This window comes from Bos indicus, chromosome X (assembly GCF_029378745.1).
Source record: "Bos indicus isolate NIAB-ARS_2022 breed Sahiwal x Tharparkar chromosome X, NIAB-ARS_B.indTharparkar_mat_pri_1.0, whole genome shotgun sequence".
NCBI lineage: Eukaryota > Metazoa > Chordata > Mammalia > Artiodactyla > Bovidae > Bos > Bos indicus.
Genome location: NC_091789.1, coordinates 4414807 through 4431660, shown reverse-complemented (window position 1 = coordinate 4431660; position 16854 = coordinate 4414807). Strand labels below are relative to the sequence as shown.

Genomic DNA, 16854 nt, shown 5'->3' with positions numbered 1-16854 from the left:
TCACTGCAGATGGTGACTGCAGCCATGAAGTTAAAAGACGCTTACTCCTTGGAAGGAAAGTTAAGACCAACCTAGATAGCATATTCAAAAGCAGAGACATTACTTTGCCAACAAAGGTTCATCTAGTCAAGGCTATGGTTTTTCCTGTGGTCATGTATGGATGTGAGAGTTGGACTGTGAAGAAGGCTGAGCGCCGAAGAATTGATGGTTTTGAACTGTGGTGTTGGAGAAGACTCTTGAGAGTCCCTTGGACTGCAAGGAGATCCAACCAGTCCATGCTGAAGGAGATCAGCCCTGGGATTTCTTTAGAAGGAATGATGCTAAAGCTGAAACTCCAGTACTTTGGCCACCTGATGCGAAGAGTTGACTCATTGGAAAAGACTCTGATGCTGGGAGGGATTGGGGGCAGGTGGAGAAGGGGACGACAGAGGATGAGATGGCTGGACGGCATCACTGACTCGATGGACGTGAGTCTGGGTGAACTCCGGGAGTTGGTGATGGACAAGGAGGCCTGGCGTGCTGCGATTCATGGGGTCGCAAAGAGTCGGACACGACTGAGCGACTGAACTGAACTGAACTGATAGATGGCAAACATAATACTATCGATACATATGTTACCCAAAAAATAAGCAATACACAAATTTAGACCATCTGTTTTTTAAGGCTTTAAAATACATTGGACAATACGAGTAAATCAAATTGTCACAAATACCTAATTCGGTTTGAGAAATAGTATGACCACTTTTATCGCAACAAAATCCAATACTATTTTCCAGCTTATTTCACCCATCCCATCAGTGTCAAGAAATGGACTTCTGGTGGCTTGTGTTCAGTTCTCAGGCCTAGGAAAAAACAAAGTCTACTCTGTTGGATTTCTCTTCCTGTATGATTACCTAAGCAGGTAGAGCTCTTGGCCAACTGACAGAGCCACATCCCACATATGCAGAAAAGCTGCTCTCTGCTTTCCAGCTCCCTCACAGCATTCCCCCTGTGCTTAACTTTCTTTAAAACCCACACATATTCTTTTAAGCTATTCAACTGATTACCTTCCATGCTGGTCAGTTCACTCTTCAGTTAATTAATTTTAGCATACTAGGAACTCTGTAAGCCTTTGAATTATGTAAGTAATGGAAACCAAATAAAACATGTATATTTATGATAAATAGACTTCTAAAATCACTATATTAAATTTCTGTGAGACATAGGTGATGTTCAGATTCTTTGAAAACTCCTTTAAGGATTTTTTTTGTTTTCATTTTTCTTGTGGCATGTATAGGTGACACGTGCTGATTTGAATGGGGAAAAGGCCAAGAAATCAAGCTTAAACTATGAGCCAGGTAAACATTACCAACAGCTATTAAGGAAATCCTGCAATGCATTAATACATTCAACTAACATTTACTAAGCTTTTGCTACACACCATGCACTATACTAATTATTGAACAAAGTAGAGAAGCCATGGTTCCTACCCTGGATTTTACAGTGTAGTATAAAACAGTCATGCCAGTAATCACAACACAATATAATAAGTGCAATAAAGGAGGCAAATACAAAGTCCACTGGAAGCATAGGGGAGACAAGGAAGCTTCTACAGAAGATGCCACATGAGCTCAGACATGAAGGACGAGATGTTGATGTATGGCAAAACCAATACAATATTGTAAAGTAATTAGCCTCCAATTAAAATAAATAAATTTATAAGGAAAAAAAGAGAGAATTTTCTAAGCAGACAAATGGAAAGAGAACTTCCAGGAGAAAGGATACATTTACCAAGATATATACATTAGAGCCTAGTGGGTTTGTGGAAATGCAGATTTTTTTTCAGAATTGTTTTAGCTAAAAGTTCAAGTCAGAGAATTACAGAAGATGAAGCTTGACTGGTAGGTATCAGTTGATCGTTAAGATTCTGGTAAGCTGTGCCAGGAGATCTACCTTTTATCCTATTATCGAAGTACAACTATCAAAGAATATTGACAGGAACCTAATATGGTCAGAATTTGCCTTTTCTACCCACAGAGATAGAAAATGAACTTCTGGTTACCAAAGGGGAAAGCGGGTTGGGGGGATGAGTAAATTAGGAGTTTGGGATTAACAGGTACACACTACTATATATGAAGTAGATATACAACAAGGACCTACTGCATAGCAGGGGGAAGTATATTCAATATCTTGTAATAACCTATAATGGAAAAGAATCTGAAAAGGGATGTCTATATATATTATACGCATTAAATATATTATATATATATATAACTGAATTATTTTGTTGTACACCTGAGACTAACACAACATTGTAAATTAATTATACTTCAAAAAATGACCCAAAAAAGAAAGAAAGAATTTGCCTTTTCTAAAAAAGGAAAGCAGAATTAGAGGTGAGGAGACTTGAGACAATGAGACAATAAAAATAATAGCATATTGAACACTCACTATGTGCCAGGTTCTATGCTAAACCGTATTCTTTCATTTAACCCTCTGAACAACAAAACTATTTTACCTACCATTTTACACATGAATAAACTAAGTCTCAGAGTTGTAAATTAGCATGCCCAAGATTTCACGTAACATGTGGCAAAGCCAAGGTTTTAAAAGCCAGGTCTATCTTACTCAACCAATCCTAACCACAATACCACACTGCCCCTTATTACAATTAAGAGGCTATTATAATAGTCACAGCTAGAAATGAGTCCTGAACAAAGTCAGTGGCAGTAAAGATGAAGAGCTGGGCACAGATTTGACTCAGACTAAGAAAGGCAAATGGATGAGATCTGGCTACTGATTGAGTAAGGGAGAAGAATGAATTGAAGACAACGCCCATATTTCTAGTACAGGCAACTTAATGGATTGTGGTGCCATTCAATAGATAGGCAATACAGAAAGATGAACAAGTTTGGAAGACAGATATTTAGTTCAGCTTTGAATATATTGAGTTTGAGGTGCCTGAGGGCATCCAAGTGGGACATCTAAGTGGAGCAGTCAAGGGGGCAGTTATAGATGCATGGGAGAAGAAATGAAAGGAACGCCTTATGTCAAAACCTATGGGAAATAATGAAAGCCGTTCCCATAGGTTTGATATAAATGTTCTTTTTAAGGTAGGTTATACTTTCTCCTCTTTATTCCATCTTTGATCTAAGAGTTATCCTTAAGTATGTCTCTTAATTATCAAGAAATTCATATTTTCAGTCACATTTTTAAAGTTAGATTCAGAGAATGTAGCCTGTAAATATTCGACACATTGAAGTTGTTGACATTTTATTTGTGGCCAAATATGTGATTGATATTTTGAAAGTGTTCCATAGATATACAAAAAATATATATTCTCTATTTAAAGGCTGTAAGGCTCTAAATGAATTTTAAATTCTATTTATTGATTATATTATTCAACTGTTATATGTCTTTACTGATTTTTTGGTCTACTATTTGCTGAATAACAGATCACCCTAAAACCTGGCAGCATAAAAAAACATCATCTCACAGTTTCTGTGGTTAGGAATACAGAAACGACTTAGCTGGATGGCTCTGATTCAGGGGCTCTCATGAGGTTACAGTCAAGATGTCACCCAGGGCTGCTTCAGTCATCTAAAGTCTTGATGGGGACTGAAGAAGTCACTTCCAAGGTGGCTTACTCACATGGCTGTTGGCGGGAGGTCTCAGTTCCTCACCATGTGGGCATGTGCATACATCTCTGAGTATCCTCATGATATGGCATCTGGCTTCTCCCAGAGTGGGTGGTCCAAGAGAGAGGGGCAGAAGCCACACCATATTTTATAGCCTAGTCTCAGCACACTCTGACTTCCGCTCATCACTTCCACTCTTCATTGGAAGCAAGTCTCTAAGTACAACCCACACTCGAGGGGGAAAAGAATTAGCCTCCACCACTTGGAGAGAGTATTATCAGAGAATTTGTAGACGTATTTTAACAACACGACAACAGTATTATCTTCACACTTATTTTTTCATGTATGTGCACTATTAATTCCAGCTCCTGCCTTTCAAAACTGTACACACTCAAACATACACTCACACACAAAGAAACTTAAGAAAGTACACAGAATTGAAGTTAACTTTGATGCAGATCATTGGAATTCATTGATTATTCAAAATGCACGTTATATTTATTGGGAGAACAATAGCTATTCACCCTGACTTTGAACTGACTTTTAATTGGTAACATTACTTTTTATTGTCTAAGACTGTTTAGTCATGTATGTGCATAACTGACAGCCTTCCTCAGTGGCTCAGAGGTAAAGAATCAGCCTGCAATGCAGGGAACACAGGTTCAATCCTTGAATTGGGAAGATCCCCTGGAGAAGGGCATGGCAAACCAATCCAGTATTCTTGCCTGGAGAATCCCATGGACAGAGGAGCCTGGTGGGCTACAGTCCCTAGGGTTGCACAGAGTTGGACATGACTGAAGCGACTTAGCACGCACACACGTGCATAACTGACATACACCATCCCAGTATTCCTGTGGACATATTCTACATGAAGACTTGCTTTAGTATCGTTATCCAGAAATAGTTACTAAAATCCACTTATGGAACTTTGCTAGATGGCATACAAAGCATGTTAGTATTTAAGTGGGAAGAGATTAATGACAGGAAGACTAATGAATGAACATTGAGCCAACACATATGTTAAAGAATTAATTGAACAAGTAAATGTTCTTGAGTGCTTACTATATGGCAGGCACTGTAAACTAGTACAATACAGCATAGTAAGTCCTATAACAGAGGGATGTATAGGGCGCTTCAGGAGCTTGACAGAGAACGCCTGTCTATCTGGGCAGATATAAAGGAAGGCTCTCTGAAGGAGGTGACACAAGCCGAATGAGTCCTAAAGGATGGGAAGTTTTTAAAAGGGACATGAGTTACAAGGGAAATAGTGAAGGCAGAGGAACTGTGTGTTGTTCAGTACTTCTGGAGCAGAGAATATATGTAGAATGGTGACCATAGATGAGGCTGATGAGGTAGGCAGTCACCCAAATCTTAAGGTATTTGATGCCTGTCTGGTAGTCCCTGGAGGATTTAAAAAGAGTGTTGACAGCAGGGAATGAAAGACCTCTTAAGGGACTTCCATGGAGGTCCAGTGGGTAAGACTCTGAGCTCCTAATGCAGGAGGTCCAGGTTCAATCCCTGATCAGGGAACGAGATCCCACATGCTGTAACATAGTAAAAAAGTAAAAAAAAAAAAAAAAACAAAACCAAAAAAGATGTAAAAAAGTCCCATATGTCACAACGAAGATGGAAGATCCTGAGGCTGCAACTAAGACCCAGCACAGCCAAATAAATAAATAAAAGTTTTTTTTTTTAAAAAGACCTATTCAGTTCAGTTCAGTTCAGTCTCTCAGTCGTGTTCAACTCTTTGTGACCCCATGAATCGCAGCACGCCAGGCCTCCCTGTCCACCACCAACTCCCGGAGTTCACTCAGACTCACGTCCATCGGGTCAGTGATGCCATCTAGCCATCTCATCCTCTGTCGTCCCCTGCTCCTCCTGCCCCCAATCCCTCCCAGCATCAGAGTCTTTTCCAATGAGTCAACTCTTCACATGAGGTGGCCAAAGTACTGGAGTTTCAGCTTTAGCATCATTCCTTCCAAAGAAATCCCAGGGCTGATCTCCTTCAGAATGGTCTGGTTGGATCTCCTTGCAGTCCAAGGGACTCTCAAGAGTCTTCTTCAACACCACAGTTCAAAAGCATCAATTCTTCTACACTCAGCTTTCTTCACAGTCCAACTCTCACATCCATACATGACCACTGGAAAAACCACAGCCTTAATTACAATTTTATAAGTAGCCTGTGAAGGATACCAACAAATAGTAATTTTCTTCTTCTCTCTAAAAATTCATCTGCAGGTCCTGGAGTCGCCTTCATTCCCGACTCACCCATTAGGTAAGTATCTAAGAAAGCTAATAAAGGAATGTGTTATTTTAAATTAATATTTAAATAATTACACTAGAGTGCTGCTTGAATCCTCTACTCTTGTAGTTTTACTTGTCTGTAGTAAAAGTCTCACCTTTTTCAACCTCTCAGGACTAAGCTAAAATTGTAAAGTAGGCAAAGTTAATCATTCATGCTCTTCCAGTTCCTCCTCTGATCTCACTTTAGTCCTGGGCTCTCCTCATAGGCAATACTTTGACTCCCCTTTCACGTAGCATTACTCCTTCTAGGATCTAGATCTGTTCTTTTCCCCTGTCCCCCCTCAAAACTGCTTTACTTGTACCATTTGAGGTTATTGGTTTTCAAATGATGATAAATTAGTTTACCATATAGTATTAATGATGTAATCTGTTACTCCCTAAGGATATTTGCATTTTCATCCAAAGTAAATCAATCTCTCATGATCTAAAAGAAAGGCCAGTGGAGAAGTTTTCTTTTGGCCTGGGGCCTTTCAGCTCTCAAACATTGATGGCCATCCATTCTGCTGATGTCCTGTTCCCCTCAAACTTGAATAATAATCCATGCATATAAAATACCTCGTGATGGAACGTACATACCTATCATCTTTTATAAACCCTCAACAAACCAAATTAGGTTCAGGATAATTTTTATAAATCCCAAACTTTGATGAATTGGTTAGGTAAAGGGAAGTAGTGTATGATGGTAAATGGTGTTGATGTTCAGACCAGGCTTCTTAGAAAAGGATTTTGAGGTAGGAGTCATTGCAGTCAGTTTCATTTACAGAGGGCTCGTGGGGTACAAGGATGCTGAAGGAAAGAAACTGACTAGTTCAGTATCAAGGTAGTTTCAAGAAATAAAGGTGAGAGAATGTGTGCATTATAGAGTGTAAATTCCTGCCTGCCTCTTCTTCCTGTGCCCACTATCATCCTAGACTACAGAACTACAGAATCACTTGAGTCTTTTCAACAGCAAATGTTCTGGATAGCCCTTTATTATAAAAATCAGCTAAGATGAAGAACTATGCACATGACCCAGAGCTGCTATCTCATTCCTCACAAATACACAAGTTAAGATACCTTTAGCTAAGCCTAGGACAATTCCAAGCCAGAACACAATGGAGAAGGCAATGGCACCCCACTCCAGTACTCTTGCTTGGAAAATCCCATGGACAGAGGGGCCTGGTAGGCTGCAGTCCATGGGGTCTCGAAGAGTCGGACACGACTGAGCGACTTCACTTTCACTTTTCACTTTCATGCATTGGAGAAGGAAATGGCAACCCACTCCAGTATTCTTGCCTGGAGAATCCCAGGGATGGGGGAGCCTGGTGGCCTGCCGTCTATAGGGTCGCACAGAGTCGGACACGACTGAAGCAACTTAGCAGCAGCAGCAGCAGCAGGACAATTCCAAGCCAGAACACAAGAAAACACAGCTAGAATACCATCTGGTATGGCTCTGCCCATTGCCACCCACGCCACACCTCTTTACCTTACAGGAAAGAACACAGGTTCAAGGCCTCTGGCTTAGTCCTCTTGATCTGTTGCAGCTCCTTGCTCCCTGAGACTCAAGTGTGGGTGCATTATGTCTATTCCATCACATACCTCATCTCTCTTCTCTTCCTCCACCTCCTTAGTTCTCTCTTTTTTCTAATGCTAACATAAAGACATACACAGTAAACTTCAGTTCAGTTCAGTTCAGTCGCTCAGTCGTGTCTGACTCTTTGCGACGCCATGAATCGCAGCACGCCAGGCCTCCCTGTCCACCACCAACTCCCGAAGTCCACCCAACCCATGTCCATCGAGTCGGTGATGCCATCTAACCATCTCATCCTCTGTCATCCCCTTCTCCTCCTGCCCCCAATCTCTCCCAGCATCAGGGTCTTTTCAAATGAGTGAGCTCCTCGCATCAGGTGGCCAAAGTATTGGAGTTTCAGCTTCAACATCAGTCCTTCCAATGAACACCCAGGACTGATCTCCTTTAGGATGGACTGGTTGGATCTCCTTGCGGTCCAAGGGACTCTCAAGAGTCTTCTCCAACACCACAGTTCAAAAGCATCAATTCTTCGGCACTCAGCTTTCTTTAGAGTCCAACTCTCACATCCATACATGACTACTGGAAAAACCATAGCCTTGACTAGACGGACCTTTGTTGGCAAAGTAATATCTCTGCTTTTTAATATGCTGTCTAGGTTGGTCATTACTTTCCCTCCAAGGAGCAAGTGTCTTTTAATTTCATGGCTGCAGCCACCATCTGCAGTCATTTTGGAGCCCCCCAAAATAAAGTCTGCCATTGTTTCCACTGTTTTCCCCATCTATTTGCCATGAAGTGATGGGACTGGATGCCATGATCTTCGTTTTCTGAATGTTGAGCTTTAACCCAATTTTTTCACTCTCCTCTTTCACTTTCATCAAGAGGCTCTTTAGTTCTTCTTCACTTTCTGCCCTAAGGGTGGTATCATCTGCATATCTGAGGTTATTGATATTTCTCCCGGCAATCTTGATTCCAGCGTGTGCTTCATCCAGCCCAGCATTTTGCATGATGTACTCTGCATATAAGTTAAATAAGCAGGGTGACAATATACAGCCTTGATGTATTCCTTTTCCTATTTGGAACCAGTCTGCTGTTCCATGTCCAGTTCTAACGGTTGCTTCCTGACCTGCATACAGGTTTCTCAAGAGGCAGTCATGTGAGCTTAATAAAATAGAATTAGGAACCAAAAAAATCAGGACAAGAGGATGCCAATGTGATAAGATAGTGATGGGGAGTAAACAGTAGTAATAATTAAACAGATTTGGTGATAGAATGGACCACACGTATGTATGATCAGGAGGTATCAGGTATAATCCCAAGCTAGGGGCCTGAGGTACCAATAGAGGCTCACCAATTACAATTAGATTAAAACTTAGATATTCAGAAGGATTAGGCAGACAGACTAAAATTTAGTCTTGTTACATTAATCTTCAAGGGGTGGTTTGCCAGTTATTTTCTGGACTAAAGTCAGGTTGTGTGGAGGAAAAGGTTAGGAACAGAAAGGTTATGTTTATAGTTTTATAACATGGAAAATTAAACTGTGAAAAACTGGGCCTTTGGGGCTTCTAAACTAATTGTCATTAATATCACTGCCCTCTTTAAGAAGTAGAGTTGGCAGTACAAACGAACCTAAACCTTTGACACTTTAGTAGTATCAACCTATCAGGGAAAAACCACTGCAGACTAGAGAAAAGTGGATGTAATATCATGGCACTCCTAGAATGTGGTGGAACTTTCCCACATACCAATGAGTTTATTTGCGTGTTTCTGCTCAATTGACTCCAATGAGAAACTGATCATTCGCGGCAAACTGCAGGTTTGTATCCAATATTACAACTAGTTTCTAGTGGTCTTATATAAGGTTTTTTAAATCTATATGGTTAGTTTTGTTCTTAGGTCTTTGCTGTTTCCTTTTATCTTAAAGTATGCCTTTGGGACAGAAAGTCTGGAGACAGAAACATACATAGGACTCCACTTGCTGCCTATGGTATGAGGTTAGGGAGAGCAGGAAAAAAAGAATCTGAGTGCATTAGATTGCAGAGGATCTACAAAGAGGAAATTGTGCTGGAGATGGCCTGAGAAACTGGGTGTCAGAAAAATTAATGAAGCCAAGGATAGGAACTATGTCACTGATGGTGAGCATTCATGTTCTAGGTTCCATATTGCAAAAAGGTATTAATCCTAGGATGGGCTATTGCTGCCTAACCCTAGCTGAGACCTTTTCCTACTAGTGTTAAAGTTGTCATTTCACAGTCTGACTGTATGTCTCAATATTGGATTGTTAGGCCTTGGTAGAAAAAAGTAAATTTGATAACATAAGGGCAGGCCAAGTAAAAATGAAAATAGAGCACCATGTTTCCTTTAAGAGGGTCAAGAGGTTATGGCAAGGGGTCCATGGAGGCAGTAAAATATGAAAGTAAATCAGACTTAGGCTTTGTTTTTTTCTTTTAACTTTGTGTTATCCTATAATCTACATGATTTTGTTGTTCTCTTGCTACAATTTAATAAAATATAATTTTGGTTCCATGTAGTAGATCAGAATAGATAATCCTGATTAGAGCATAGAAGAGAATATTGTGATACCTAGAAAGGGGCTCCATCTAATTTGGCTTTGCATGTCATCTGAAACCCACTGTTTTAATGTCATTGTCAGTAATCATACATAGATCTTCTACTGTGGGGTGAGGAGAGGAGGTTAGGAATTTTGAGGGGGTGAATAGAAAGTGAATTATCAGAAAGCTCTGATCAAGCAGGGCAAGTGGAAAGAACTAGCCCATCCCCTGTCTTTCCAACCCCATGCTCTTCTCAACTCACTACAGAACAGGCGTGGCTAAGGTGGGTCAAGAGTGGCAACATCAAGTGTTAGTTTATACAGCACCTATTATTCTACTGTTTATGCCGCAATTATTCTGCATAATAATTCTTCTGGGTAATAGAGCATGTCCTATGCCCAGGGGCCAATATCTAAATAAGAGGATAAATGGGGGGATTAGGTAAAAAAAAATAAAGCTTATTCTTCTTTGTGACTTGCTGGGGAGAAAACAAAACTCCCAAGCACAAAACAGGTAATCTGATTCAATGATTAGGAATTTGGAGGAAACTTACATAAATGATTAACCATAAGTAATAAAATCAATCTCTTTTTACTTTTTCAGACAAGACTACCATCCAAATCGCTGTCAAGAGAAAGTATGTATGATGAAATTCACTATAGAGCAATTAAGGATATTTTCTGATATGTTATTAGAGAAAAATCTGTGAATCAGACTACCAGCAAAATCATCTATTGATTTTAGTCAGTTTTCCTCTTTGCCTTTTTCTCTTCCTTGACTTTCACTCTCTGTTAATCTTGAATTTTGCCAAGGTCCGAAAATTATTGTTCAAAGACTTATTGTTATGGGGGGTACAAAGTTACTGTTATCGCCATTTTGCCCCGGGTCCTCAGGAGGGTAGATTGGGGGAGCTTTGGGAGGTTTAATCATCACAAAGAAAACATCCAATACCACACACTCACTCCATAATGGGAAGGCATTACAGGAAATGCCTTTGCAGACCCTTGCAGATCTGGCTGAAGGGCTGAGCACCCTGCCCCTCAGGTAAGTGAACCAAGATGCCTAGATCTATCTTGTAATTCTCCTGGGAGTAAGAAGAATCTTAGGATGGCTACTGCATCAAAAGAAGGGGGTCTCAAGAGAGCTGCAACTTGGACCAGGCAAAGAGCATAAGGTAAGTCTGATAAGCCCCAACTTTGGGGCTAGACGGAGGAAACATGAACTAGAAAGGGGTTCAGGGGAGTAGCACATTCACATACTTTTTCACACGTACGTGAGAGTTTCATAGACCGTCCAACCAACACAGAGGCTGAGACATACTGGCACCAGGAAGGTATTTCTTGGTTTACTAGTATAGTAAAAATGAGCTAAAAATCAGATTCCTACTTATCACATTTCACTTCATTAAAAACTTGACAAATGTCCCAATTTTATATGTCAAAGTTGGACATGCTTCTTCTCAGCTACCCTAAGAGTAATAATGTAGATCTACTTACTGTACATTATCTCTGGTAATAATAAAATAATACGTATTGAAATGCTTATCTCATATGTATTGAAACAGATTTCAATCAATTTAGACCAAGAAGGTGAGTAACTTTTTTATTAATGTTTAAATGTGGTTCTTAGAAGTGTCTGATTTAGGTCATGTTTATGTAAAACAAGTGTTTTTCAACCGTATGCTGTCATTTCAAATTATTACTATGTTCTTCAAACTCAGTAGCCATTTTCTGGTCTGCACGGTAGGTGACAAAAAGTGCATTACAAGAACTAGATAGTAGTAATGTTTGCATAACACTGTGAGTGTGCTTAATGCTGCTCAACTGTAGAATTTAAAATGGTCAATTTTATGTTATGTGCATTTTATCACAATAAAACATACATTAAGAGATTTGGGAAGGATTCTAATAACATGACTTTTCCTGGAGGTGTCCTTCAAACCTTCTCTAACTGGCCAGGAGAGAATATGCTACATTCAGCAAGGTGTTAACTTTTCTCTGAATGTTGGCCTAACCTTGAACAATCTGAGGCTAACTTCAGAGATAATTGTGAATTAACAACCACATGATAGGGAATTCGGTGCCCAAATGCCAGGATATCAAACAATGCACAGCTAAAATGCCAGGCATCCAGCCTTTGCTGCCACTGGCTTGTAGCCATAGCGTTGAGAAACAGTTCCCGTGGAAGGTACGCATGCTTGGTCTGGCTGTCTTGAGGACAGTAACAACTTTAAAAAGAATGCTATTGTATTATAGGCAAAAGGATTTTTATGACCCCCAAATATATCTGCAATAAGTAAACGTACACAAACAGTTATAGAGTCTGGCAGGTGCACTTGTCATCTGCCCCTGGTCCCCTGTCTAAGCTGTAACAATAAACACAATTAAACATGAGGAAATGGCTGTTCAAGTCCAGGCCCTGGGTTTCTAACTTCAGCACTTACGGAAAGAGGCCCCGACTTCCCTCAAGTGCTCCACCTTCTGGCTGTTTGAGCCAAGTTCGGGCTCAGCCTTTTTTCCTTCTGAGATTAATGTATTTGTTTCTTGAGCTGACCTCTGCCTCCCAATCTAAGACAGTTTGCAGTGATAATCTTTTATTGGACCTAAGCCTGTTCATTTCCCTTAAATCATCAGTGCTAATTGTTGCCCATTGATTAAACTTAAACAAGTAGCTGTAGTGATTTGCATATAACACAGTCAATTGACTGAGAAAGACAGCAACAGACCAGCCAGGGAGCCCACAGGCTGACCTCTCCACAGTGAGGCTTTACTTTTCACCCTCATCTCCTAGCTAAACAGATGCCTAAGTAAAAGGAGACTCTGTCCACAAAGGCACATACATGTTTGAACTGCAAATTTGTTTCATGAAATAGTTTGTTAGCGGCAATCTGGTTTTTTTAAGTATCGCTTGGATCATAATATAGTCTTACCTCTTGCTAGAGAATTTGTTTTCTACGAGCTTGCTATGTTGTTCTAACCAAGAAGCCATTTACCCTCAGTAATAAACTATTATATAGTTCCAAGGGATTTTTTTGTTTTGTTTTTTTTTCTGCTTTATTTTTCAATGGGTGTACTACTTTATTAACATTTAAATTTCACCAACAGTGAGCTCAGGTATATGCTAGGCATATGTTCAGATTTTTGAAATAAAGATAAAATGGACAGACAGCTTTAAGGGCGCTACACTGCACAATAAACATCCAACAATTAGACAATCCAGGGGATGACATAAGTATACATTTAGGAGCACAAGTATAGCGTCCAAGAGATTTTGAATCAAAGGAAATCTTATTCAAAAAATAGATCACAGCCATAGAGAATAAACCAACTTGAAATTAATCTGGTGTTCTAAATAGATTTCCTATGTTCTCTTTATACACCATGGCTGGATTCTAACTATGCATTGTTTGATACAAGGAATTAAAAGTTAGTTGCTGTCCCTAAAACGAGTAATTTATCCATGATTTCCCTTCTATCCCCACTCACTTCCTTTCCAGGTAACTTCTGAAGAACTGAACAGTGTAATTCAAAATGTCATGACCTGGGTCGTGGCTGCAGTGACCAGTGTATTATACCCAGCCATCACAAAATATGAAGAAAGATGGCAAAATATTACATGCCCAATGCCTGATAACTCCACCCTCTCTTCTGATAGTGAGAGTTGCTGCAGCACATGCTATGAGACATTTCTATATGAAACAAGTAAGATGGTTCAGGCAGAGCCCTGTACAGAGGCGGCTGACAGGTCAATAGAGCAGCCAGTGGCACCATCAAAATCATCTCTTGCCTGTAAAGAAAGAACAGATGTAGAAACAACACATCACAGGAAAGAACACTTGGAAAACAAATCTAAAGCCCCCAAACCTGAATATAATGAGACATCTGAATCCGCCAACCTTAAAACCTGTAAATCCGATAGTCACCTTGTTGTACGGATTGAAACAGGCACTAGGAAATGTAAAGATGAAACAGATAGCCTAGAATGCCCACTGTCTTCAGATGAAAAAGCAAAAGCTATCAGTGAGATGCAGGAGTTAAATAATGTTTTTGTTAACTTTAAACATCATCTAAAAGAGGAAGCTGAGTTGATTTTAAAAACATTTTTCAGGAAATGGTGTCTGAACTAACCCAGACCATCCCCACCCTTTCCTCTGTTACGACCGAACCTTTGCCTGCCCAAACTGACACTGACAAAGGAGACTTGCTCTCCAATGTTGATATTTCCTCAGCAGCTGCTGAAATTATGGAAAATGTGCTTGAGAAGTTACAGTCTGCAGTTAAGAAAACATGTACTGAGGAATTTTCACCAGGAAGTATATCAGTTCACTTTAAATCAGATTAAGTCAGTGGAGAACATTTTATTTCTCCACAAGAAAAAACTTCAGAAGTTTCACTGCCTTATGCTTTGGAGAACATGAATGATGTTGCAGAGGACATGGTTCGTGTGATTTTAGAAAAGCTGACGGTCCTTGCATCTGCTAAGCAAAGTGAATTGGCTCATCTTAAAATCACTACTGACCCAGCTTATCAGCAACACAGAGAAGATCCAGCGTATACGTTCCTTCAAAGAGCCAGCAAAGGGAAATCCGGTGCTAAGACTGATGCTGCCAGTTTGATTGCAAAGAAGAAATACAAAATTTAGTGTCAACTATTTGTTCCAAGCCCTCTCTGGTTGGTTATATAAAGGAAGCAGTCAGCACTATACTAGGTTATATACAAGTTGGACTTCATAATGAAAGGCTAGTTGCAACTGAAGAAACAGTGATCATCCTACAGCTACTTGATGCTCTCTTGGCTCAGCTGCATCAGAAACCAGTGAAAACAGATGTCCGAAAGAGCAGACACTCCAGACTGAGCAGTCCCTCCGGCACTGAAGAAAGGAACAGACTCACCAGGACTGGAGTAGCTAGTGCTCCTAGGTGTGGGAGCCTGTTTCCACCTGTTAATGTTCCTGGTGTGGCCCTTTATTCTGAAGACAAAAATGAAGAAATAGACAGAATTGTGGAAAATGTATTGATTTCACCTATCAAAGACGAAAAAGCAAAATTACAAGAACAGGTTCCTGACTACTGGTTAACTGGGGAAAACAATGATTTTAAACGCACAAGAAATACGAACGTACCTACAAAGCCTGCTTATGGACGCAAAGTAGCATTTCATGATCAGGGATTAAATACTGACCTTCCAACTTTTAATAAGGACCCTTTAAAGGACAAGCCAAGTTGGAATAAAGACATTTTGCTTTTCAGTCAAGATGAGACATATCAAATACAAAAAGCCTCAGAAGATATAATTAGGAGTATTTTAGCAAAGATGCTCAAAGATCTATCTTCTGGGCCGTCTGATCACTCAGATTATGAAGATGGTAGAGAGGCTTCACTTCTTACCTCAAGAAAACCACAAGATCCATCACATCAAGAATGGATGGACCAGATGTTCTCTGTGTCAGAAATCCATACGGTATCTCAAGATATTATAGATGCTATATTAAAAATACTTCACGTAACTTCTCGTCATATTATCGAACATTCTTCATCAGTACATCAAACTCCTCTAGATAATGCTGATGTACCAAACAAAGAGTTATTACAAATATGGTTTGACAGTAAAAGGAAGATGAAATTTTTATCTGCACTTAGCGTGGACCCTACAAAACTTTCCTGGGTAGAATCTGGAACAAGTGGCTCAACATCAGAATCTGTAGATAACCTTAATGATAAAATCTTTAGCGCAATTTTTAAGAATTTGAACTCATTTATTTGTCCAAAATTACAAACCTGCTTCAAACCAGAAAGCCGTGCTGCCCATTCAAAGCCTGCTCCTGACAAGAAATCTTCATTTCGATCTCACCTTAGTACTTTCACAACTGAAGTGGTAAAAATTGTTTTGGATGCTATCCAGAAAGAACTACGACACAATAAGAAAAATCTAAATGTTAGGAAGAATAGCCCTCCCAAGAACTTTAGAGATACAGGATTTTTTGCTGACGCTGAAAATGAATTAGACTCTGTTGTCACAAAGCTAAATATTGACATTATGACAAGTTCATTAGCTACTTGCATTTGTGAGGTGTTAAGTGGAAACACAAAAGTAATATTTTACTCCCTTCAGATAAGCTAAGGTCTAAAATCTCACATGGGACTGATGGCATTGATCAACAAAAACTTTTGCCTTCTCGTTGCCCTCACATGCAGGAGGAAGTTCACCAATGTACTAGATTTCAAGTGTTAGATAGAGTTGGAGATGCCTTGTATGATATGTTATGCAAGCTCACTGGAGACCACCCACATTCTCCCTTATCTGATGAGCAAAATACAGAGGGGATCAATAAGAATTTGAGAACAACCAGTGCACTGCAGTCCAGTATTAAGCTCATTTCTCGTACAATTCTAGAAGGTATTGTTTCAAAACTATGTGGTGTTGAGGCAAATGGCATTTTCAAAAATTCAGAAGTTAAAGCTATGTATTGACACTGACAGCCTGTCACTTGCTTTGCTTCTTGAGGAAATGAGCAGATGCTATGACATAATCTCAAGCATAGCATCCAATGTGACCTGGCCAGGTAGCCCAGAGGTAACTAACAAGGGGAAAACTAGTGCCCCCAAAATAGGAACCACAAAAGAAAAGCATCTGAATAAACTGAAAACCTTGGCCTCAGACATCTTTGAAATGGTTTTTGCTAAGTTGGAAGGGTTTGCCAATAGAAATTTAGAAAATCTTGGTGCTATAAACTGTGGATATAAAAAGAACAAGACATACCGTGAAAGTGAAAATACCAACCTTTGTGGTAACACACATGAAAAACGATTGCAGTCGACTTTATACAGGCATGCAAAGAAAGTGTCAAGTACTATTTTGAAAGCGCTTCAAACTGA

The 16854-nt window shown here is 39.8% G+C and overlaps 1 protein-coding gene across 6 annotated transcripts in view; it reads left to right on the top strand.

Moving 5' to 3' along the window:
- Positions 1 to 16854, top strand: part of LOC139181411 (fibrous sheath-interacting protein 2-like) — a 155734-nt gene that overhangs the window by 121681 nt on the left and 17199 nt on the right. For all 6 annotated transcript variants that reach the window (XR_011565379.1, XM_070784792.1, XM_070784790.1 and 3 more), the window contains 3 exons: positions 1277 to 1337; positions 5856 to 5892; positions 10584 to 10617. Coding sequence is in view for 5 of the 6 variants with exons in the window: in XM_070784792.1 (XP_070640893.1) it covers positions 1277 to 1337; positions 5856 to 5892; positions 10584 to 10617 (132 nt within the window). In the remaining variant the exon portion in view is untranslated. The remainder of the gene's footprint in view (positions 1 to 1276; positions 1338 to 5855; positions 5893 to 10583; positions 10618 to 16854) is intronic.